General features: G+C 47.8%; 2 protein-coding genes across 3 annotated transcripts; both read left to right on the top strand.

Annotated features, from left to right (window-relative positions):
- Positions 1-134: 134 nt before the first annotated feature.
- LOC144027273 (ELAV-like protein 1) lies at positions 135-7,328 on the top strand. Of its 2 annotated transcripts, XM_077534671.1 has the most exons (8): positions 143-898; positions 1,902-1,982; positions 2,061-2,144; positions 2,207-2,381; positions 5,858-5,961; positions 6,337-6,490; positions 6,569-6,794; positions 6,894-7,328. In XM_077534671.1, the coding sequence occupies exons 2-8, from the start codon at positions 1,947-1,949 to the stop codon at positions 7,225-7,227; spliced, it is 1,113 nt and encodes a 370-aa protein (XP_077390797.1). In that variant the 5' UTR covers positions 143-898; positions 1,902-1,946; the 3' UTR covers positions 7,228-7,328. The 2 variants fall into 2 exon arrangements, with proteins under 2 accessions (XP_077390796.1, XP_077390797.1); XM_077534670.1 differs by having other exon boundaries at positions 135-898; positions 6,337-6,794.
- Positions 7,329-8,637: 1,309 nt separating this feature from the next.
- stx6 (syntaxin 6) lies at positions 8,638-12,829 on the top strand. Its single transcript, XM_077534672.1, has 7 exons — positions 8,638-9,008; positions 9,458-9,621; positions 10,414-10,508; positions 10,579-10,776; positions 10,856-10,962; positions 11,054-11,148; positions 11,219-12,829. The coding sequence occupies exons 1-7, from the start codon at positions 8,974-8,976 to the stop codon at positions 11,293-11,295; spliced, it is 771 nt and encodes a 256-aa protein (XP_077390798.1). The 5' UTR covers positions 8,638-8,973; the 3' UTR covers positions 11,296-12,829.
- Positions 12,830-24,391: the final 11,562 nt, after the last annotated feature.

Consider the following 24,391-nt stretch of genomic DNA (forward strand, 5'->3'; position numbering starts at 1 on the left):
CAGATCAAAGTTATTTGTGTTTGTGCACGTTTGTGATGTCGCGCTACGTTTGCCATTGGATCGCCGTGTCTTGCTTCAAAGCGAAACAAAGACGAATGAAATGCAGCCGGACGCCCGAGACGAGTGCAGTCGAATGTGCATTCATTTGCAGGACGATCATTCGTCTCTCACAATGGGAAAAATAACAAATTAGAACAAGAACAAATTATTGACGCGTCCTTTCTGAAGACACAAAACAAAGCAAACGGAACAAGACCATTCAAAACATTCATTCAAAAGTTGGACGATTGAGGGCAGCTGCTATATATATATTCAAACATCAGACCAACACTCATCTTTTGAATTGTGCCAAACAGATTACAGCACACGCGATAAACAACAATTTGTCGATAGCTCCCCCAATAATGCATAATGCAATCACCACATGGGGGCGCTTTTGCGCACAAAGGTTGCTTACGCGCCAGAATGAGTAGCTTTGAATAAAAAGGACTCTTGACAGACTAGTTCCTGTAAGGTCAGTTTTAAATGACTCTTTTCATTTCATTTTTTGGAAAGAATATAATTAAATAGAAGGTTGTGAATTAGGATTGGCCAGATCTATGCTCCAGTTCCGAAGGTGGTGGTAATGCACCAAAAGTTGTTTGCCAACCGCCAAAAGACAGAAGAAGAAAAAAACGAGGGCGACGAAGAAGAAGGGAGGAAAAAAAAAAAAAAAACCTGCGGCATTGCGCACTCATTTTTTCGTCGTGACTTTGTTTGTGGGCGACGATTTGCAAGGCGCCTGTAAGCTTGAGCTTGAGTTTGCGCTCGGGCTGAAGTGGAATTTCCTCGGAGACTTGTTGTGACTTGTGTTTACGCGGCAGAAAGAATTCGCTTTGTCATCCTTTCGTCGTTTGAGGTAAGAATTTGTCGCTGCCTCTTCCCGCCACCATTTTCTTTGTTTGCGCCGAGGCTAACGTTAGCTGCTAGCTCGTGGCCCGCCATCACACGAAGCCCAACAAATGTTCGCGTCTCCCGAATGCCAAATGCGTCCGTTTGGCTTTTCGTTCGGCTTGCTAGTAGATTGGCCTCGTCGGTGTAGCACTCGTGTTGAAAAGCTATCAACGGTTCGTGTGAGGGATTTTGTTAGCAGTCCTTTTTAGCACGACGTTGCAAAAAACAAAACGACATTACTACTAATTGATCAGCGTTATGTGGCTGGCGCTTTCGTGTTGGCGCCCACTCCAAACTCTCCCAGGGGATACATTATTCACATTCACATTTGTTGACGGTAAACTAGGTCAAGTAGCCACAGTTGCCCTGGGCCAGGCACACCGACGGAAGCGTGGCTGGCTGCGAGTGTTCGCCAACCAACGGCCCTTCCGACCACAAGCAAGCAAACATTCGCATCATTCATACAACATTGTGTGTGGCACTGGAAGCTACTTGAAGATTTGCCGTTTCCAAAAAAAAACAACTTGAACACTGTGGCAATTGTAAACGGCGGAAACCGAAAGTCGCCATAATGAATGTGAGACGACATTGCTTTAAAAATAACGTCAAAACGATCTTGTTCCATATGGGCTACGACAGCAGCCAAAAGACGTTGCGTCGTCTTCATTGAAAAGTTTCCGTCTGCACTACACTGGGACGATGAGTGACTGGCTCGTGCATTTGAACAAATCGTTTGCAAAAGCTTTCAATATTTTCACCATTTGCTCATGTTGGAATAGGTCCGAGTAGCTCATGTGGCCTCGTTCAGCGCCCAACTGCAGTCCTTTTTGCAGCCTTCTTCATCTTTTCTCAAACGTAAATGGAAAACTCGGCCATGTTAACTGTGCTGGGACGCTATTGCGGTGGATGGAGGGAGTGTGACGTCGCTCGGTCATGTGACGTCGCTCGGTCATGTGACTGCGTTACAGGGACGAACGGACTGACAGACTTGCATCCGTCGGTCGGTTGATCGCATGGCGCTGAGACGAGGACACGTCAGGTACTTGAAGGTGAGACAGATGGCGCGAAGTGGCCGATTGCGTCGGCGGGCGGCCGAGCGTCTAACCCGACCGACTGACGTGTTTCAGGTGTGCGAGGTGCAGGCGTCCCAGAAGGAAGTCCGAGAAGCTCAAGCAGCAGCAGCAGCAGCAGCAGCCGCCGCCGGAGGAAAGGTGACTTGTTGTTTGCCCGTCACGCGGACACGCCGGCTGACGTGCCGGCTCTGCGCCCGCAGGAGATGTACGACAACGGCTACGGCGAGCACGCCGCCGCGTCCGAGGACGACAACGCCAGAACCAACCTGATCGTCAACTACCTGCCGCAAAGCATGAACCAGGACGAACTGCGCAACCTGTTCAGCAACGTGGGCGAGGTGGAGTCGGCCAAGCTGATTCGGGACAAAGTGGCGGGTACGTTGCCGTTTGCTTTGCCGTCGTCTTGGTGTCCGCGATGCGCGCGCGGGTCCTCGTTTGATGGTGCTGTCCCTCGCCAAGGAGTTGAAACGCGATGGGTACAATTGAAATTGCGAATGGTCGTCTTTTGGAAAAAAAAAAAGTCCGATTTGGTTGATGGGCCGAACGTGAAATCGGTTGTCAAATGGAGGGAGGAATGCTGGCAGCCCGGCAACAAGTTGGCTGGTTGCCATGAAAGTTGCCTTTGCGATGTGTGCGGTCGGAACGATCGGGAAGCGCGGCGACATTCGCCAATCCAAGTTTTCCTGCTCGCCGCATTTGCGCTAATTGCGGCAAAACGCCGAAAAGTCAAATAAGCCATTCTGCATTGATTTGATTTTTTATTTATTCATTTTTAGCCTAATTTCCTTTCATAAAACCATAAATCAATTATTTTAATCTCCTTTTCCCATTAATTTTATTGATTTTTTGTTCTGCTGTATTGCTAACATTTACTGTTCACAGGAATTTCAAAGTATTTTTTTTCTTATATTCCTGAAAGACTTATTGTACTTTAAAATTTTTTTTGAATCTTATTCATTTCTAAAATATTTTCATCTGGTCCTTGCTTTTGCAGATGTTTGTGTAACACTTGAGTGATTATAACAAAGTCATTGAGCCACTTACGTCCTTGGCAAAATGAAATTTGGAATGAATTGAATGTTTGCGGATTTGTTTATCAATTCCTTGATATTGACGAAGACTTGATATTCCATCATGAATGTGAATTGAGAAAAAATGGAAGTGTAACTGAGTTGAGGGAATTGGAAAGGATACTGAGCCTTATTAACGAGTTTGTGTCTTCGGAGGCGTGGCCACTTTTGCTCCTTTTGTGGCTTGCAAATGTCAATCGACTGTCAAATGGCGCCAATTGCGTGCGCTCGTAGCGCGTTCGGCCTTCAGCGCCGCTTTTGCTCGCCACTTGCGAATAATCGTCTTCATTCTCGGCATGAATCATAGAAACGGATCAAGATTGAAAAGGTGGCTGTCGGCAGCGTGTCGATGTTTGCCAATCCAGGCTGAAAACTTTTTTTCCCATCCTTATGGTGGTCGTTTTGGAAATCTTGTTACGCTCTTTCGTGGAAGAACGCAAAATGCACTTCTTGACTTTGCTTCCAAATCTCGTTTTCTGATTTGAAATGTTGAACTTTTATTTTCATGCGCTACAAATCAGTCAGGCATTTCATATATATATATATATATATATATATATATATATTATAACTCCAACCCCTTTGGTGCTGGTAATTTTTATTTTTTTATTTTTTTAAGATCCCTGCATAAAAATATTCCCATCAATTTGGAATCTTGTTTTTTAAATGTATTTTATTGATGGAATTTGGCATTTGTTGATTTTCCGTTGCCTGCCGGCAAACTTGTGCTCCACACGAGGCCCCATTTGTGCGTCATCTGTTGAAAATGTTCTTTCCAAGTCATCTTTCGGTGTGCATGAGGTCGTTCGTATGGGAAGAATGTGCACATCGTTGCTCCATCCGGCCGGCAAATTTCCAAACGAGCGTCCAAACTGGCGCCTGCCGTATATTCTTGCCGCCGGTCATAGCATGGTGAAGCGAGGACCCCCGCAAGCGCCAGCCAACCCCACCCAGGCAAACGAGCGGGAGCGACGAGGCACTCGCCACAAGTGTGTGTGGCCTTTCCATGGAAGAATTGTTTGAGATAAGAGCTCCTGTTTTTCATTTGGGATTTTCCAATCAGACATTTTGTCTTGTTGTTTATTTATTTTTTTGTTCATTTTCATAACCGGTTCCCTTTTGAAATGCTGTATGGGCGGCCATTTTGTTTGGTTTTCCCGCCGACTGTTGTTGAGTTTTTTTGGGGGGGGGGAACTGGTGTTGCAATGTGTTTGTTTGCAAGTTGAATTTGTGTGAAGGTCAAGTTGACACGCGACTCGGTCGGGCTCAACCATTCATCGCATTTGCAAGACGTTTGCCAAAAGGTGAAATTTTGTGGGTCTTTGGAGCAGGCTGACGGCTGCCGTGCAAGCTTTTTAGGAGCCTTCTGGCTCACGAAATCTTGAGGCCATTTTGTCTGAAACGTTTCTTTTCCCGTCAATGATTGCTTAACTCTATAGCGGTCAGAAAAGTGCAAAGATGGATCACAACAATATTGTTGCAAATGTTCAGTGGGGATGTTGGTTGGTTGGAAGGCACGTTTTGTTTTTCCAGACCGACACCAGTATGAGCAAAAAGCGCCAGCTGTAGCCGCTCGGCGTCCGTGGGAAGGACAGATTGTACGCAAGCAAATCCAATTGGACAACTTTGCCCTCATTGTGGAGAAAGTTCATCAAATGATTAGCAGAAATCTATGAAATCACCTTTTCTCATCTCACTTTTTCAATGAAAAAACCAAAAGGCAATTTGGAATGTTTGAAGGCGCAGCCAATATTGTGCTTTCGTGTCACAACACACAAACAGTCAATTTCATGCCGTCCAAAATCCAAAATCTGCTTTCCACGTCGTCGTCGTCGTCAGCGCAACACGACTTGTTGCTTTTGAAGCCGAAAAGAATCTTTTTGTCCAAACGCCATCGATTTGACGGCAACAGCCACTTTGGTGCAAGACATCCATTTTTGCTGCTTCCTCAAATATCAGCTGTGAAAATGTTCAAATGCATTTTCAAAGCAATCGCCAGCATAAAAAAGGATTTTGACAAACTTCACCAACTATATGCACACGATTTAGTGAAGAATTTTGTGGCATGCCTGCATACACACATTCCTGATGTCATTGTTTGTATTTTTCCATTGAAATTGTCTTCTTTTTTTTTTTTCCCACTGACGCCCTTTTGAAGTTGATTTCACATGACAACTAAAACAGACATGCTTGTACTTGACACTTGTCACATGCAGTGCCCTCATCCATAAGAGGGAGTGCTGCCATCTGCTGGCCACAGCAAGTCTTTGTTGTTTTCATCTCAAAGATGAATCAGTCCCACAAGATGTTTCCCCGCCCGCCATTGCCCGCATTTGGCTTGTCGCTGCTAAATGACATCATCATCGTGTTACACGTTCTGGTCAGTGGGCAGTAAAGAGTTGGGACACAAATATGCTCCCAAATCACTGAAAACATCCTCTATAGCTTGGACGTCATTTAGAAAAAAACATCGATGATGTTGAGAAATGTTGTGTGAAGTAACTTCAGATTGACAACTTTTTTTGTCCAATATTGTCAAATTATCGTTGAACTATGAATTTGAAAGTGAGCTTGAAAATTGCAAATGTCAAGCGTCTGCTTTTGCGTAATTGTTGAGCCCTTTTTTTTTATTTGATTTTTTCCTAAAACGATGTTTGTTGACTGAACTGTCAATGATTTTGTTTTTCATCTGACAGCAGGTGAAAGGTCATTTGTGCACTTTTGTTGACCTCTGTCATTTTGTTGTTGTTTTTTCTTTTGTTGTTTTGCTTTGTTTTCTAGGCAACAGTTTAGGTTACGGCTTTGTTAACTTTGTTAACGCTAGTGATGCCGAGAGGGCAATCAGTTCCCTCAACGGCCTGAGGCTTCAGTCTAAAACCATCAAGGTAAAGTTCCACTTTCACTCTGTAGGGGGCGCTCTTTCTCAGAGCGGCCACAAGGTTCTCCACATTGTTGTTGATTTTGACTTGTCTTTGCTTTTCTTTCGATTTTTTTTTTGCAACAAACAATTGTCATCTCTAATTACTGTGCCTGACTTTTTTTTTGTTTTTGTTTTGTTTTTTGGATTAGCCGATTCTTTGATTTGATCTCAAGTCTTACTATTAATGTCTTTTATTGATTTCTTACAAGCAAGTTGGCTTTTGTTTTTGTTTTTGTTTGTTGTTTTTTTTCGCGTCATGTGACACGTTGGCCAAGTAAATGCTGCCGCTGGATTTTGTCCGTGCGTCCCGTTGACGCGTTTGGCATTTTTCCCACCGCAGGTGTCGTACGCGCGTCCCAGCTCGGACACCATCAAGGACGCCAACTTGTACATTAGCGGCCTGCCGCGCACGCTCGGCCAGCAGGAGCTGGAGGACATGTTTGCGTCCTTCGGACACATCATCAATTCCCGCGTGCTGGTGGACCAGGCCTCAGGTACGCACGTCCGTCCCGTCCCGTCCCGTCCGTCCCGTCCCGCCCATCCCGCTCACGCTCGTGCTGGTGCTGGTGCAGGTCTGTCGAGGGGCGTGGCCTTCATCCGCTTTGACAAGCGGGCCGAGGCGGAGGACGCCATCAAGCAGCTGAACGGGCACGTGCCCCCCGCCGGCACCGAGCCCATCACCGTCAAGTTTGCCGCCAATCCCAACCAGGCCCGCAACTCGCAGCTCATGTCCCAAATGTACCACGGCCAATCGCGACGCTTCGCCGGGCCCGTGCACCACCAGGCGCAGCGCTTCAGGTAACGCCAGTCGGGTCCGGCTGGCCTCTTTTTGTCCTTTTTTTTTTTTTGTTTTCTCTTCCCCCCCACCAATGGCCGCCGACGTTGACCATGTCGCAGGTTCTCGCCCATGAGCGTGGAGCACATGGGCGGCGGCGGCGGAGGAGGAGGAGGGGGCGGGGCGTCGGGAGGCGCGTCGGGTTGGTGCATCTTCATCTACAACCTGGGCCAGGAGGCGGACGAGGCCATGCTGTGGCAGCTCTTCGGCCCCTTCGGCGCCGTCAGCAACGTCAAGGTGATCCGAGACGTCAACAGCAACAAGGGCAAAGGCTTCGGCTTCGTCACCATGAGCAACTACGAGGAGGCGGCCGTGGCCATCCACAACCTCAACGGGTACCGGCTGGGCGACAAAGTCCTGCAGGTGTCCTTCAAGACCGGCAAGGGGCACAAGTAGAAGCCGCACTTTTTGCTCTCTTTGCTTTTTGTTTGACCACGCCCACACGTTACAGGTCTTGCTTGTTTAACTCAATAAAAAAAAAAAGACGTCAAAAGTGCTGCCCGCTCGTTCGTTCACTCGTCCAAGAACCTTTTTTGTTTTTGTTTTGTTGTTGCAACCTGATTTTTTTGAACAGATGCGCCGCTTTAAATATTGCGATATGACAATCTCGCCGTTCTCGTTACATCCGTACGACACAGCTGGCCACTTGCGCTCATTGTCACTTCCCATCAATGACGACGCCCACCTTTCGCCGAGTGTGCACATTTTCCGCCAATGGCTTACGGTTCAGTCTGGCAAAAAAAAAAAAAAGTTTTGCAGATTGATAGTAAGCGTCTGCACTGGCCGCGCCCCAATCAACATGCGTGTATTTTGACAAGACTTGGCGTGATTGCGTGAAAGGCGGACGTCGTATCGTCACTTTGGCGAACGGAAGCTGCGCTCGCTTGCGGCCGCCCGACCGACGCGATGTGAGGACGGGGGACCCGAACGGGGCCCGAGCTGCTCGCTTCGGGCCCCAGGTCAGCATGAGCAACTTAGTTTGAAGACGCCCCAGGACGAAGAATCCGGACGTCCGTCTGGTCTTCCACATGCAGGACTGCCAACGCGCGTGTTGAGTTCCTGCAACGTAGAACGAAACGTGCCGAAAAAGACCCCACTTAGACTTGACTTGACTTTATTGATCCCTTTGGGACGGCTCCCTCTAGGACATTTACATGTCCAGAAGCAATAAGAACAGATAATAAAATAAATAATTACAATAATTAAAAAAATAAGTCAAACAAATCCTCCTCAGCAAGTTACAAAGTTGACGTCAGCAATCATGTGGACGGCCTGAGGCCACGCTTCAACCTGGGAAAAGTTGCTGACAAATAAATGTGCCTTCAAAATGGAGACAATCGAGGAGGCTCAAGTCAAATGGATTGCTCATTGGCATGTCCTCATTCGCGACCCTCAAAAGAGCTTCAGTCGACCAATATTAACGACATCCCCTGATGGACCCGCGAGAGGGCAAGGAAAAACAAACAAAAACAATGGGGGGGTCAAATGAGAAACGTTGAGACGCGGCTGCTAATGTGCGAATCTCTTTTCCGCAATGAGAGCCTGCTGCAAGTGGACAACAACGTGAGTTGACAAACAAACAAATGTGAACACAATAGTGCGAGAGTCCATTTGACGAGTTGAAGCAGTGCAAGAAGAAGCGAGTCCTCATCCAAACAACGCCCGGTGGGTCGCGCACAAATCTCCATGGCAACCAAGTCAAACGCGGCCGGGCGTCAACATTCCATGACGTCACTCGCGGTCAGAGACCGCCTACACGCTTTGGACGTTTCACAAAGTATCACCTAAAACGTCAAGTGTATGTTCTCGACGTTACTTAGAAAGAACGTCGGCAGTGAAGACCTTCAAACGATCGGCAAAAGGCGACATTTGGTCAAAAATGATGGCGGTGAAATCGCTAGTGTAGCTGCACTTGTGTCCACTAGACGGCAGTAGACTTATTGTGTTTTCAGCCCCTCCAGTTGACGTCATTGTGCCGTTTCCGCTGCGGAAGGCGAGGCGACACGGTTGCAGCTTCACGTAAACAAACGCGTTCACAAACAAACAAATAAAATAGCAAGAAAAGAAAAGTCCTCGGTTGGCGCGTGAGGCTGTTGAAGGAGGCGACGCGAGTGATGGAGTGAAGCGGCGGCGGGCGGCAACATGTCCATGGAAGACCCCTTCTTCGTCGTCAAAGGGTCAGAAAAGAGAAAAGCTAGCTTGATAGCACTTTCACGTCTTTTCCCTCTGCACCAAACAAGCACGTTTGCATTATCGTCATCATCATCTCACACTTGTCGGAGCAAATCGCATTCACACCTTTTCTTCATCCGGCAATCATTCTGCCTCTTTTCCTAATAATAGTCAGAATAATAAAAAGAATCCTATTTGTTGAGATATTGGATTCGTTCCAGCCAATAATTGCTTCTCTCTCGGTCGTCATCGACGAGTCGTTGATTGCAAGACGCTAAAGTGAAGAGTTGCTGACGTGCTAGTCCGAAGAGAAGTTGTGCGGCAGGCAGCACACTCGACTCGACTCGACTCGACTCGAGCTAGCAAGAACAAGCGAGGAAGGAGGCGCGTGCCGATCGACGGCAGTTGATAATAAGTGCAGGCTTTGAATGAGTGCTTGTGCTTGCGTCATCAGCGAGGTGCAGAAGGCCGTGAGCGGCGCCCAGAGTCTCCATCAGCGATGGAGCCACTTGCTGCTGCACGAGGCCTCCAAGGAGGAGATGGACTGGACCACCAACGAGCTCAGGAACAGTCTGCGCTCCATCGAGTGGGACCTGGAAGACCTGGACGAGACCATCAATATCCTTCCGCCTGGTCACCAACATCATCTGCATTTCAGGGAAACAAAACTTGCACGTCCGCCGCTTCTCTTCCATGTTCACGCTTGAATGCGATTGGCTGGCGACCGCTTCAGGGTGTCCCCCGCCTACTGCCGAAAAGCCAGCTGAGATAGGCTCCAGCACCCCCAAAGAGAGGCAAGGAATTCAAGTCAAGAAATTGGATGTGTTGTCGCCTTCCGTTCACTTTTCCTGTTGTGTCCATCCAATGGCTCATTGCTGCCCTCTGCTGGACACGACAGGGAACAACAGCCTTGCTCAGCAATGGCTTCCCGTTGGCTGACTTGACAATGAGTGCAAACGTTGATTTGTTCCCCGTCCAACTCTAAAATCCAGTTTGCTTTTCAATAAAATCGACAATTACAATTCCTTCAATCAAATCAACGTTAACATTCCTCCAAAAAGTCTCATCGTTGTTTTTAGCGCTACGAAGAAAAAATGAGCAGGCGGTCGTCGGTTCTCTTTTTCAAGTCACTTGAAAGTGTTCATGGTGGCAAAAAGTTTGCAAGTGAGCTCTTAACGATGCATTGTGACACTTTTTGCTCCCTTCAACAAATGAGTGCCATCAATATATATACAAATACATATATATATAGATATATATGGGGGCCAACACGTTTCTGTTTGTCGGGTGCGGGGGGAAAGTGTCACCATGCACGCAGAGTGAGGCTGCAGTTCGGCTTTTGTCCAGAGGTGGCGCTCGCGAGTCAAAATGTCAGCAACGCCGCCAGTGATCCTTAAATGGCGGCCGAACGCATCGTGGAGTCCAACCCCAACAAGTTCAACCTGGACGGCGCCGAGCTGGCCAAGAGGAAAAACTTCATCGGCGCCACCAGGTGCATCGTCAAGGTACGCACACGCGACCTCGCGCGCGACCTCGCGCGCGCTCCTGTCGACGCCTTCTTTGCTCCGCCTCCAGCAAATGAAGGAGCACATGTCGAGCGGCGGCGGCGCCTTCGCGGACTCGTCGAGCGGCAGACGGGTGCGACCTCCGTCCGTCCGTCCGTCCGCCGGCCCGCCTTTCAACCCGGCGGCGTTGGCGCGGGCGCCGCCCGATAGCAGCCGGCCGCGCGACGCCAACGCCCACTTTGTGGAGGAGCAGCAGCTTCAGCAGCAGGTGGGCACAAAAGCCGTTTTGGGGCGGGCGGGGGCGGGCCCGGGCCGTCCCCGCCCACACCAGCGCGTGTCGCCGGCAGCTGATGGCGGAGCGGCAGGACGAGCGGCTGCAGCTGGTGTCGGGCACCGTCGGCGTGCTGAAGAACATGTCGGAGAGGATCGGACTGGAGCTGGACCAGCAGGCCGTGTAAGCGTCCGTCCGTCCGTCCGACATGAGGATGAAGGTGGGCGGGGCTTCAGCCGCCTTTTCCCGTCTGTCTTTGTTGTTTGTGCGTCAGCGCGCTGGACGACTTTGGCCAGGAGATGGACGCCGCGCACTCGCGACTGGACAACGTGATGAAGAAAATGGCCAAAGTGTCCCGCATGACCAGCGGTGAGTTCCAGTTGCGGCTTCCGCTCGCCACGACCGCCGTCCGTCAACGTGTCTTGTCCGCGTGGCGCAGATCGCCGTCAGTGGTGCGCCATCGGCGTGCTGCTGGCCGTCCTGCTGGTGGTGCTGGTCCTCCTCTTCGTCCTCTGACGCCCGTCGGCACCGGAGCGGGCCAAAGACGCGCCAACGACGCACGACGACGCGCTCGTGCTTTTTCTTTTCCAATTTCAACGAGCCAGCGAGTCGGCCATTTTGTTGTCCTTCCGCCGATGTCGCAACGCAAGCCGGCCGGCCCCAAATGATGTCGCCGGTTTTTGGTTTTTGTCTGAAAGGTGTTCCGAGGCGACAACATTCAAGCTGGCTTGCAAACTGTCAATCATCATCATCATCATAACACGACGCTCACGTTATACACGCTGCTAACAAACGTGTCCGTTTCCACGTGTTTTGTTTGATTGCGATGTTTTTGTTTCGGGATCCGCCGATTTCTTGTCAACGAGCTGCAATTGTCCCAAGTTCGCTTGCGAGCGAGAGTCATGACAATGACAAACAAGTCTGCAATTTAGTCAGCTTGAATCCCAAAAACAAAGTAGAAAAACCCCCAACAAGATTTCTATTTAGTTTGTAACAATACTAATTTGACTTGAGCAGATAAAAGCGCAAAATAAGTTGATATGGACGAGGAGGCACAAGGAGCCTTTTCGTACGATCAAGGGATCGAATTCTTTTTCCCATTTTTCGAAAGAGAAGAAATTGCATGGCCGTCTTGTCAGCAATGGTTTGGAATGCAAAGATTGGACAGACGAGCTCAGCGAGCTTTTGATCATTTTGATTCCAAAGCCTGAGAAAGTTGGGAAGAAGTCGAAAGCGATTCGAGGAGAGAAATAATCGGGACTTGTCAAAGATGTCGTCATGTTTTGCATGTGAGCAAGCTTGTGGAAGCTCTTTTTGGAACTATTTGGACTATTTGGAAGGCTGGCAGAAATTCTACTTTGATTGACAATTGTAAAATGGAAGTAGTGTCAAAAAAGAACATGCACGATTTCTTCCAAATGAGCTTCAAGTTGCAATCACGTTGCAAGTTATCAATAAGGCTTCTGGACTCCGGTTCCATTGAAATAAATGGAAAAGTGAAAAAAAAAAGAGGAAACTAAATATTTGGGCATTGTCATTCCTAAAGACAAATTGCTTTCTTCAATTTTGATGTCCACCAAAATGGGAAGTTTGTCTGGATGAATCTATATTTCCCTTGATTATGAAAAACATGAACAAACTAAATGTGCATTTTATTTGGAGTAATAAATTTCATTCCATATCAAAGCAGGATCTGATTTGATGTGATGTAAACGCCATAGATGTTCGGATCTGGGTTTGGTTTGGTTTGGTCATGTATTCCTTGTGTCCGTTTCTGTCATAGTCTCGTTATGTTTGATCATGTCGTCCTGTTTTCCCGCTCCCTTGTGTTACCCAATCAGCTCCCCAAGCCACTTGTGTCCTGTCCAGGTGACTCTTGTTCTCTCGTTAGCATGTGGATTCAGTTCCCTGCTTTTGTCCAGTCTTTGTCGTCGTAACAGCCCGTTTAGTTTGCTACTAGCAAGTTCATTTACCAGCTTTTGCTTTGCACTTTGTATTGTGTGTCGTACTTTGTTTGTTTTGAGTTTGAATTAAAACCTGTTTAAGAGCACCCCTGCCACGCCTTTCTTTGCCTCCCTCCACTTGGGTCCACGATCCTCCAAAAACCCTGACAGAAAGACTCGAGCGCCCGTGATCGCAAGACTGTTGCGTCAGCAGACTTTCCACAGAGGCTTGGATAAATGAAGACCTGCGACGCACGGCTTTGGCCAGAGAGCTGTGGTTTGGCGCGCTGCAGCCGCCACCCGCTCCAGTTCCTGTTCTGGCGGAGGGTTAGGGTACGGGACAAGAACCTTACGGCAGCTAAGTGCACTCTTCTGCCACTCGACTTCTGCGTCTGTCCCCCAGAGTCCCACAAGCACCCCCCAAAAAAAATGAAAATAAAAAATTGGGGTATAGTGGTTTTGGCGATGGATTGCCCCGATGGATTGACCATCCTCCAATAACTGGAGAACGGTAGGTCGTAGAGACATGGGCTTGTTTTGGGGTTGGGTTTAGGATCTCGGCCGTTTCAGGGCTTATTAGGGCATTTTCGGACTTTTTAGATTTTCCGGACATGATGTAGAGGTTTTGGCGATGGTTAGGGTAGGAAGCAGGATTCCTCCTTCCGTCAAAGCGGGAGCAGGTAAATGCGCGGTCCATCCCCCAGTGCTCTCGCCCTCCCCGGTTCCGGAGTGGCTGACCCCCACCCCTCTCCCGTTGCCAATTCTGCCGACCGTTGCGTTGGCGACGCCTTCCATAACGCACCACGGTCCAGTCATCATCATAGTCTCTTGATACATGATTATATGAATATATGTATACATATCAATTGAATAGTTTTTTATTGAAGTGGGAAAAAAAGTAAAAAAATCTAACAAAAAAAGTGAGAAAAATTGAAAATGACATACAAAAAAACCTCGTGATGTCATCAAGCCCAAGCCACCCGCGACAGCAGAGGGCGCTGTCGCTGGGCGTGGGCGCCACGTGTCTACCTCGGGACTACAAAAATGGAGGCGGTTTTGTCGTTTTCGCTTCTTTCGGTTGTTTTTGGAATAATGCTGTGCATTTGGCACGTTTTTCGGTTGTCAGTTGACTTAATGATTAATTCTTTCAACTGTCTTTTGTGAAATAAACTCGTCCAGGGAATTTTAATGGCTTATTTACGTCGTAGACTGCCGCGAACGGGATGAATGATGTCATCAAGCCCAAGCCACCCGCGACAGCAGAGGGCGCTGTCGCTGGACGTGGGCGCCACGTGCCTTCATCGGGACTACAAAAATGGCGGCGGTTTGTAGTTTTCGCTTATTTCGGTTGTTTTTGGAATAATGCTGTGCATTTGGCACGTTTTTCGGTTGTCATTTAACGTAATGATTAATTCTTTCAACTGTCTTTTGTGAAATAAACTCATCCAGGGAATTTTAATGGCTTATTTACGTCGTAGACTGCCGCGAACGGGATGAATGATGTCATCAAGCCCAAGCCACCCGCGACAGCAGAGGGCGCTGTCGCTGGGCGTGGGCGCCACGTGTCTACCTCGGGACTACAAAAATGGAGGCGGATTTGTAGTTTTCGCTTATTTCGGTTGTTTTTGGAATAATGCTGTGCATTTGGCACGTTTTTCGGTTGTCATTTAACGTAATGATTAATTCTTTCAACTGTCTTTTGTGAAATAAACTCATCCAGGGAATTTTAATGGCTTATTTACGTCGTAGACTGCCGCGAACGGGATGAATGATGTCATCAAGCCCAAGCCACCCGCGACAGCAGAGGGCGCTGTCGCTGGGCGTGGGCGCCACGTGTCTACCTCGGGACTACAAAAATGGAGGCGGATTTGTAGTTTTCGCTTATTTCGGTTGTTTTTGGAATAATGCTGTGCATTTGGCACGTTTTTCGGTTGTCATTTAACTGAATGATTAATTCTTTCAACTGTCTTTTGTGAAATAAACTCATCCAGGGAATTTTAATGGCTTATTTACGTCGTAGACTGGCGTGAAAGGGGATGAATGATTTTATCAAGCCACCCGCGACAGCAGAGGGCGCTGTCGCTGGGCGTGGGCGCCACGTGTCTACCTCGGGACTACAAAAATGGCGGCGGATTTGTAGTTTTCGCTTATTTCGGTTGTTTTTGGAATAATGCTGTGCATTTGGCACCTTTGTCGGTTGTCATTTAACTTAATGATTCATTCTTTCAACTGTCTTTTGTGAAATAACCTCATCCAGGGAATTTTAATGGCTTATTTACGTCGTAGACTGCCGCGAACGGGATGAATGATGTCATCAAGCCCAAGCCACTCGCGACAGCAGAGGGCGCTGTCGCTGGGCGTGGGCGCCACGTGTCTACCTCGGGACTACAAAAATGGAGGCGGTTTTGTCGTTTTCGCTTCTTTCGGTTGTTTTTGGAATAATGCTGTGCATTTGGCACGTTTTTCGGTTGTCAGTTGACTTAATGATTCATTCTTTCAACTGTCTTTTGTGAAATAAACTCATCCAGGGAATTTTAATGGCCTATTTACGTCGTAGACTGCCGCGAACGGGATGAATGATGTCATCAAGCCCAAGCCACCCGCGACAGCAGAGGGCGCTGTCGCTGGGCGTGGGCGCCACGTGTCTACCTCGGGACTACAAAAATGGAGGCGGATTTGTAGTTTTCGCTTATTTCGGTTGTTTTTGGAATAATGCTGTGCATTTGGCACCTTTGTCGGTTGTCATTTAACTTAATGATTCATTCTTTCAACTGTCTTTTGTGAAATAACCTCATCCAGGGAATTTTAATGGCTTATTTACGTCGTAGACTGCCGCGAACGGGATGAATGATGTCATCAAGCCCAAGCCACTCGCGACAGCAGAGGGCGCTGTCGCTGGGCGTGGGCGCCACGTGTCTACCTCGGGACTACAAAAATGGAGGCGGATTTGTAGTGTTCGCTTATTTCGGTTGTTTTTGGAATAATGCTGTGCATTTGGCACGTTTTTCGGTTGTCATTTAACTTAATGATTAATTCTTTCAACTGTCTTTTGTGAAATAAACTCATCCAGGGAATTTTAATGGCTTATTTACGTCGTAGACTGCCGCGAACGGGATGAATGATGTCATCAAGCCCAAGCCACCCGCGACAGCAGAGGGCGCTGTCGCTGTGCGTGGGCGCCACGTGTCTACCTCGGGACTACAAAAATGGAGGCGGATTTGTAGTTTTCGCTTATTTCGGTTGTTTTTGGAATAATGCTGTGCATTTGGCACGTTTTTCGGTTGTCAGTTGATTTAATGATTCATTCTTTCAACTGTCTTTTGTGAAATAAACTCATCCAGGGAATTTTAATGGCTTATTTACGTCGTAGACTGCCGCGAACGGGATGAATGATGTCATCAAGCCCAAGCCACCCGCGACAGCAGAGGGCGCTGTCGCTGGGCGTGGGCGCCACGTGTCTACCTCGGGACTACAACAATGGCGGCGGTTTTGTAGTTTTCGCTTCTTTCGGTTGTTTTTGGAATAATGCTGTGAATTTGGCACGTTTTTCGGTTGTCATTTAACTTAATGATTAATTCTTTCAACTGTCTTTTGTGAAATAAACTCATCCAGGGAATTTTAATGGCTTATTTACGTCGTAGACTGCCGCGAACGGGATGAATGATTTTATCAAGCCCAAGCCACTCGCGACGGCAGAGGGCGCTGTCGCTGGACGTGGGCGCCACGTGTCTACCTCGGGACTACAAAAATGGCGGCGGATTTGTAGTTTTCGCTTATTTCGGTTGTTTTTGGAATAATGCTGTGCATTTGGCACGTTTTTCGGTTGTCAGTTGACTTAATGATTCATTCTTTCAACTGTCTTTTGTGAAATAACCTCATCCAGGGAATTTTAATGGCTTATTTACGTCGTAGACTGCCGCGAACGGGATGAATGATGTCATCAAGCCCAAGCCACCCGCGACAGCAGAGGGCGCTGTCGCTGGACGTGGGCGCCACGTGTCTTCATCGGGACTACAAAAATGGCGGCGGTTTGTAGTTTTCCCTTATTTCGGTTGTTTTTGGAATAATGCTGTGCATTTGGCACGTTTTTCGGTTGTCATTTAACTTAATGATTAATTCTTTCAACTGTCTTTTGTGAAATAAACTCATCCAGGGAATTTTAATGGCTTATTTACGTCGTAGACTGCCGCGAACGGGATGAATGATGTCATCAAGCCCAAGCCACCCGCGACAGCAGAGGGCGCTGTCGCTGGGCGTGGGCGCCACGTGTCTACCTCGGCACTACAAAAATGGAGGCGGATTTGTAGTGTTCGCTTATTTCGGTTGTTTTTGGAATAATGCTGTGCATTTGGCACGTTTTTCGGTTGTCATTTAACGTAATGATTAATTCTTTCAACTGTCTTTTGTGAAATAAACTCATCCAGGGAATTTTAATGGCTTATTTACGTCGTAGACTGGCGTGAAAGGGGATGAATGATTTTATCAAGCCACCCGCGACAGCAGAGGGCGCTGTCGCTGGGCGTGGGCGCCACGTGTCTACCTCGGGACTACAAAAATGGCGGCGGATTTGTAGTTTTCGCTTATTTCGGTTGTTTTTGGAATAATGCTGTGCATTTGGCACCTTTGTCGGTTGTCATTTAACTTAATGATTCATTCTTTCAACTGTCTTTTGTGAAATAACCTCATCCAGGGAATTTTAATGGCTTATTTACGTCGTAGACTGCCGCGAACGGGATGAATGATGTCATCAAGCCCAAGCCACCCGCGACAGCAGAGGGCGCTGTCGCTGGGCGTGGGCGCCACGTGTCTACCTCGGGACTACAAAAATGGAGGCGGATTTGTAGTGTTCGCTTATTTCGGTTGTTTTTGGAATAATGCTGTGCATTTGGCACGTTTTTCGGTTGTCATTTAACTTAATGATTAATTCTTTCAACTGTCTTTTGTGAAATAAACTCATCCAGGGAATTTTAATGGCTTATTTACGTCGTTGACTGCCGCGAACGGGATGAATGATGTCATCAAGCCCAAGCCACCCGCGACAGCAGAGGGCGCTGTCGCTGGACGTGGGCGCCACGTGTCTTCATCGGGACTACAAAAATGGCGGCGGTTTGTAGTTTTCCCTTATTTCGGTTGTTTTTGGAATAATGCTGTGCATTTGGCACGTTTTTCGGTTGTCATTTAACTTAATGATTAATTCTTTCAACTGTCTTTTGTGAAATAAACTCATCCAGGGAATTTTAATGGCTTATTTACGTCGTAGACTGCCGCGAACGGGATGAATGATGTCATCAAGCCCAAGCCACCCGCGACAGCAGAGGGCGCTGTCGCTGGGCGTGGGCGCCACGTGTCTACCTCGGGACTACAAAAATGGCGGCGGATTTGTAGTTTTCGCTTATTTCGGTTGTTTTTGGAATAATGCTGTGCATTTGGCACCTTTGTCGGTTGTCATTTAACTTAATGATTCATTCTTTCAACTGTCTTTTGTGAAATAACCTCATCCAGGGAATTTTAATGGCTTATTTACGTCGTAGACTGCCGCGAACGGGATGAATGATGTCATCAAGCCCAAGCCACTCGCGACAGCAGAGGGCGCTGTCGCTGGGCGTGGGCGCCACGTGTCTACCTCGGGACTACAAAAATGGAGGCGGATTTGTAGTGTTCGCTTATTTCGGTTGTTTTTGGAATAATGCTGTGCATTTGGCACGTTTTTCGGTTGTCATTTAACTTAATGATTAATTCTTTCAACTGTCTTTTGTGAAATAAACTCATCCAGGGAATTTTAATGGCTTATTTACGTCGTAGACTGCCGCGAACGGGATGAATGATGTCATCAAGCCCAAGCCACCCGCGACAGCAGAGGGCGCTGTCGCTGTGCGTGGGCGCCACGTGTCTACCTCGGGACTACAAAAATGGAGGCGGATTTGTAGTTTTCGCTTATTTCGGTTGTTTTTGGAATAATGCTGTGCATTTGGCACGTTTTTCGGTTGTCAGTTGATTTAATGATTCATTCTTTCAACTGTCTTTTGTGAAATAAACTCATCCAGGGAATTTTAATGGCTTATTTACGTCGTAGACTGCCGCGAACGGGATGAATGATGTCATCAAGCCCAAGCCACCCGCGACAGCAGAGGGCGCTGTCGCTGGGCGTGGGCGCCACGTGTCTACCTCGGGACTACAACAATGGCGGCGGTTTTGTAGTTTTCGCTTCTTTCGGTTGTTTTTGGAATAATGCTGTGAATTTGGCACGTTTTTCGGTTGTCATTTAACTTAATGATTAATTCTTTCAACTGTCTTTTGTGAAATAAACTCATCCAGGGAATTTTAATGGCTTATTTACGTCGTAGACTGCCGCGAACGGGATGAATGATTTTATCAAGCCCAAGCCACTCGCGACGGCAGAGGGCGCTGTCGCTGGACGTGGGCGCCACGTGTCTACCTCGGGACTACAAAAATGGCGGCGGATTTGTAGTTTTCGCTTATTTCGGTTGTTTTTGGAATAATGCTGTGCATTTGGCACGTTTTTCGGTTGTCAGTTGACTTAATGATTCATTCTTTCAACTGTCTTTTGTGAAATAACCTCATCCAGGGAATTTTAATGGCTTATTTACGTCGTAGACTGCCGCGAACGGGATGAATGATGTCATCAAGCCCAAGCCACCCGCGACAGCAGAGGGCGCTGTCGCTGGACGTGGGCGCCACGTGTCTTCATCGGGACTACAAAAATGGCGGCGGTTTGTAGTTTTCCCTTATTTCGGTTGTTTTTGGAATAATGCTGTGCATTTGGCACGTTTTTCGGTTGTCATTTAACTTAATGATTAATTCTTTCAACTGTCTTTTGTGAAATAAACTCATCCAGGGAATTTTAATGGCTTATTTACGTCGTAGACTGCCGCGAACGGGATGAATGATGTCATCAAGCCCAAGCCACCCGCGACAGCAGAGGGCGCTGTCGCTGGGCGTGGGCGCCACGTGTCTACCTCGGCACTACAAAAATGGAGGCGGATTTGTAGTGTTCGCTTATTTCGGTTGTTTTTGGAATAATGCTGTGCATTTGGCACGTTTTTCGGTTGTCATTTAACGTAATGATTAATTCTTTCAACTGTCTTTTGTGAAATAAACTCATCCAGGGAATTTTAATGGCTTATTTACGTCGTAGACTGGCGTGAAAGGGGATGAATGATTTTATCAAGCCACCCGCGACAGCAGAGGGCGCTGTCGCTGGGCGTGGGCGCCACGTGTCTACCTCGGGACTACAAAAATGGCGGCGGATTTGTAGTTTTCGCTTATTTCGGTTGTTTTTGGAATAATGCTGTGCATTTGGCACCTTTGTCGGTTGTCATTTAACTTAATGATTCATTCTTTCAACTGTCTTTTGTGAAATAACCTCATCCAGGGAATTTTAATGGCTTATTTACGTCGTAGACTGCCGCGAACGGGATGAATGATGTCATCAAGCCCAAGCCACCCGCGACAGCAGAGGGCGCTGTCGCTGGGCGTGGGCGCCACGTGTCTACCTCGGGACTACAAAAATGGAGGCGGATTTGTAGTGTTCGCTTATTTCGGTTGTTTTTGGAATAATGCTGTGCATTTGGCACGTTTTTCGGTTGTCATTTAACTTAATGATTAATTCTTTCAACTGTCTTTTGTGAAATAAACTCATCCAGGGAATTTTAATGGCTTATTTACGTCGTTGACTGCCGCGAACGGGATGAATGATGTCATCAAGCCCAAGCCACCCGCGACAGCAGAGGGCGCTGTCGCTGTGCGTGGGCGCCACGTGTCTACCTCGGGACTACAAAAATGGAGGCGGATTTGTAGTTTTCGCTTATTTCGGTTGTTTTAGGAATAATGCTGTGCATTTGGCACGTTTTTCGGTTGTCAGTTGACTTAATGATTCATTCTTTCAACTGTCTTTTGTGAAATAAACTCATCCAGGGAATTTTAATGGCTTATTTACGTCGTAGACTGCCGCGAACGGGATGAATGATGTCATCAAGCCCAAGCCACCCGCGACAGCAGAGGGCGCTGTCGCTGGACGTGGGCGCCACGTGTCTTCATCGGGACTACAAAAATGGCGGCGGTTTGTAGTTTTCCCTTATTTCGGTTGTTTTTGGAATAATGCTGTGCATTTGGCACGTTTTTCGGTTGTCATTTAACTTAATGATTAATTCTTTCAACTGTCTTTTGTGAAATAAACTCATCCAGGGAATTTTAATGGCTTATTTACGTCGTAGACTGCCGCGAACGGGATGAATGATGTCATCAAGCCCAAGCCACCCGCGACAGCAGAGGGCGCTGTCGCTGTGCGTGGGCGCCACGTGTCTACCTCGGGACTACAAAAATGGAGGCGGATTTGTAGTTTTCGCTTATTTCGGTTGTTTTTGGAATAATGCTGTGCATTTGGCACGTTTTTCGGTTGTCAGTTGATTTAATGATTCATTCTTTCAACTGTCTTTTGTGAAATAAACTCATCCAGGGAATTTTAATGGCTTATTTACGTCGTAGACTGCCGCGAACGGGATGAATGATGTCATCAAGCCCAAGCCACCCGCGACAGCAGAGGGCGCTGTCGCTGGGCGTGGGCGCCACGTGTCTACCTCGGGACTACAACAATGGCGGCGGTTTTGTAGTTTTCGCTTCTTTCGGTTGTTTTTGGAATAATGCTGTGAATTTGGCACGTTTTTCGGTTGTCATTTAACTTAATGATTAATTCTTTCAACTGTCTTTTGTGAAATAAACTCATCCAGGGAATTTTAATGGCTTATTTACGTCGTAGACTGCCGCGAACGGGATGAATGATTTTATCAAGCCCAAGCCACTCGCGACGGCAGAGGGCGCTGTCGCTGGACGTGGGCGCCACGTGTCTACATCGGGACTACAAAAATGGCGGCGGTTTTGTAGTTTTCGCTTATTTCGGTTGTTTTTGGAATAATGCTGTGCATTTGGCACGTTTTTCGGTTGTCAGTTGACTTAATGATTCATTCTTTCAACTGTCTTTTGTGAAATAACCTCATCCAGGGAATTTTAATGGCTTATTTACGTCGTAGACTGCCGCGAACGGGATGAATGATGTCATCAAGCCCAAGCCACCCGCGACAGCAGAGGGCGCTGTCGCTGGACGTGGGCGCCACGTGTCTTCATCGGGACTACAAAAATGGCGGCGGTTTGTAGTTTTCCCTTATTTCGGTTGTTTTTGGAATAATGCTGTGCATTTGGCACGTTTTTCGGTTGTCATTTAACTTAATGATTAATTCTTTCAACTGTCTTTTGTGAAATAAACTCATCCAGGGAATTTTAATGGCTTATTTACGTCGTAGACTGCCGCGAACGGGATGAATGATGTCATCAAGCCCAAGCCACCCGCGACAGCAGAGGGCGCTGTCGCTGGGCGTGGGCGCCACGTGTCTACCTCGGGACTACAAAAATGGCGGCGGATTTGTAGTTTTCGCTTATTTCGGTTGTTTTTGGAATAATGCTGTGCATTTGGCACCTTTGTCGGTTGTCATTTAACTTAATGATTCATTCTTTCAACTGTCTTTTGTGAAATAACCTCATCCAGGGAATTTTAATGGCTTATTTACGTCGTAGACTGCCGCGAACGGGATGAATGATGTCATCAAGCCCAAGCCACCCGCGACAGCAGAGGGCGCTGTCGCTGGGCGTGGGCGCCACGTGTCTACCTCGGGACTACAAAAATGGCGGCGGATTTGTAGTTTTCGCTTATTTCGGTTGTTTTTGGAATAATGCTGTGCATTTGGCACCTTTGTCGGTTGTCATTTAACTTAATGATTCATTCTTTCAACTGTCTTTTGTGAAATAACCTCATCCAGGGAATTTTAATGGCTTATTTACGTCGTAGACTGCCGCGAACGGGATGAATGATGTCATCAAGCCCAAGCCACTCGCGACAGCAGAGGGCGCTGTCGCTGGGCGTGGGCGCCACGTGTCTACCTCGGGACTACAAAAATGGCGGCGGATTTGTAGTTTTCGCTTATTTCGGTTGTTTTTGGAATAATGCTGTGCATTTGGCACCTTTGTCGGTTGTCATTTAACTTAATGATTCATTCTTTCAACTGTCTTTTGTGAAATAACCTCATCCAGGGAATTTTAATGGCTTATTTACGTCGTAGACTGCCGCGAACGGGATGAATGATGTCATCAAGCCCAAGCCACCCGCGACAGCAGAGGGCGCTGTCGCTGGACGTGGGCGCCACGTGCCTTCATCGGGACTACAAAAATGGCGGCGGTTTGTAGTTTTCGCTTATTTCGGTTGTTTTTGGAATAATGCTGTGCATTTGGCACGTTTTTCGGTTGTCATTTAACGTAATGATTAATTCTTTCAACTGTCTTTTGTGAAATAAACTCATCCAGGGAATTTTAATGGCTTATTTACGTCGTAGACTGCCGCGAACGGGATGAATGATGTCATCAAGCCCAAGCCACCCGCGACAGCAGAGGGCGCTGTCGCTGGGCGTGGGCGCCACGTGTCTACCTCGGGACTACAAAAATGGAGGCGGATTTGTAGTTTTCGCTTATTTCGGTTGTTTTTGGAATAATGCTGTGCATTTGGCACGTTTTTCGGTTGTCATTTAACGTAATGATTAATTCTTTCAACTGTCTTTTGTGAAATAAACTCATCCAGGGAATTAGGGTTAGGGTTAGGGTTAGGGTTAGGGTTAGGGTTAGCCCCCGGGCGCTCCGAGCCTGGAAGCGCGTCGCTTTTGCGGAAGCCTAATGCATGGCGGTCTATGGGAAGCTGGAATGCGATTTGGAAGTTAGCCAGTGTGCTAGCTCGCACTCCATTGACTTTGAATGGCGGGGGGATAACTCCCGCGCGGCAGTTGGAACGGCGGCGGCGGTGCGTCGCGATTCCGGAATTCGGTCAAAACGGCGGCCGATCGGAACGGGGAAAAATCCGGCGGATGCTCCTAAATTCGCAGGTGTCGGAAGCGCCTTTAGTTTAATTTTTTTCTACCTCTGAGCATTTTTTAAAGCCGTTTGAAAAAACTCGGGTGCGGTTCCGCTAAACGGACACCAGGTGTCGCGTGTGAGCCGGTCGGATTCCGGGAATGGTACGGGTCGGATTCCGGGAATGGTACGGGTCGGATTCCGGGAATGGTACGGTTCGGATTCCGGGAATGGTACTGGTCGGATTCCGGGAATGGTACCGGTCGGATTCCTGGAATTGTACAGTCGGATTCCGGGAATGGTACCGGTCTGATTCCGGGAATTGTACAGTCGGATTCCGGGAATGGTACCGGTCTGATTCCGGGAATTGTACGGTCGGATTCCGGGAATGGTACCGGTCTGATTCCGGGAATTGTACAGTCGGATTCCGGGAATGGTACCGGTCTGATTCCTGGAATTGTACGGTCGGATTCCGGGATTGGTACCGGTCGGATTCCTGGAATTGTACAGTCGGATTCCTGGAATGGTACCGGTCTGATTCCGGGAATTGTACAGTCGGATTCCGGGAATGGTACCCGTCTGATTCCGGGAATTGTACAGTCGGATTCCGGGAATGGTACCGGTCGGATTCCTGGAATTGTACAGTCGGATTCCGGGAATGGTACCGGTCTGATTCCGGGAATTGTACAGTCGGATTCCGGGAATGGTACCGGTCAGATTCCTGGAATTGTACAGTCGGATTCCGGGAATGGTACCGGTCG

This window comes from Festucalex cinctus, chromosome 10 (assembly GCF_051991245.1).
Source record: "Festucalex cinctus isolate MCC-2025b chromosome 10, RoL_Fcin_1.0, whole genome shotgun sequence".
NCBI classification, from domain to species: domain Eukaryota; kingdom Metazoa; phylum Chordata; class Actinopteri; order Syngnathiformes; family Syngnathidae; genus Festucalex; species Festucalex cinctus.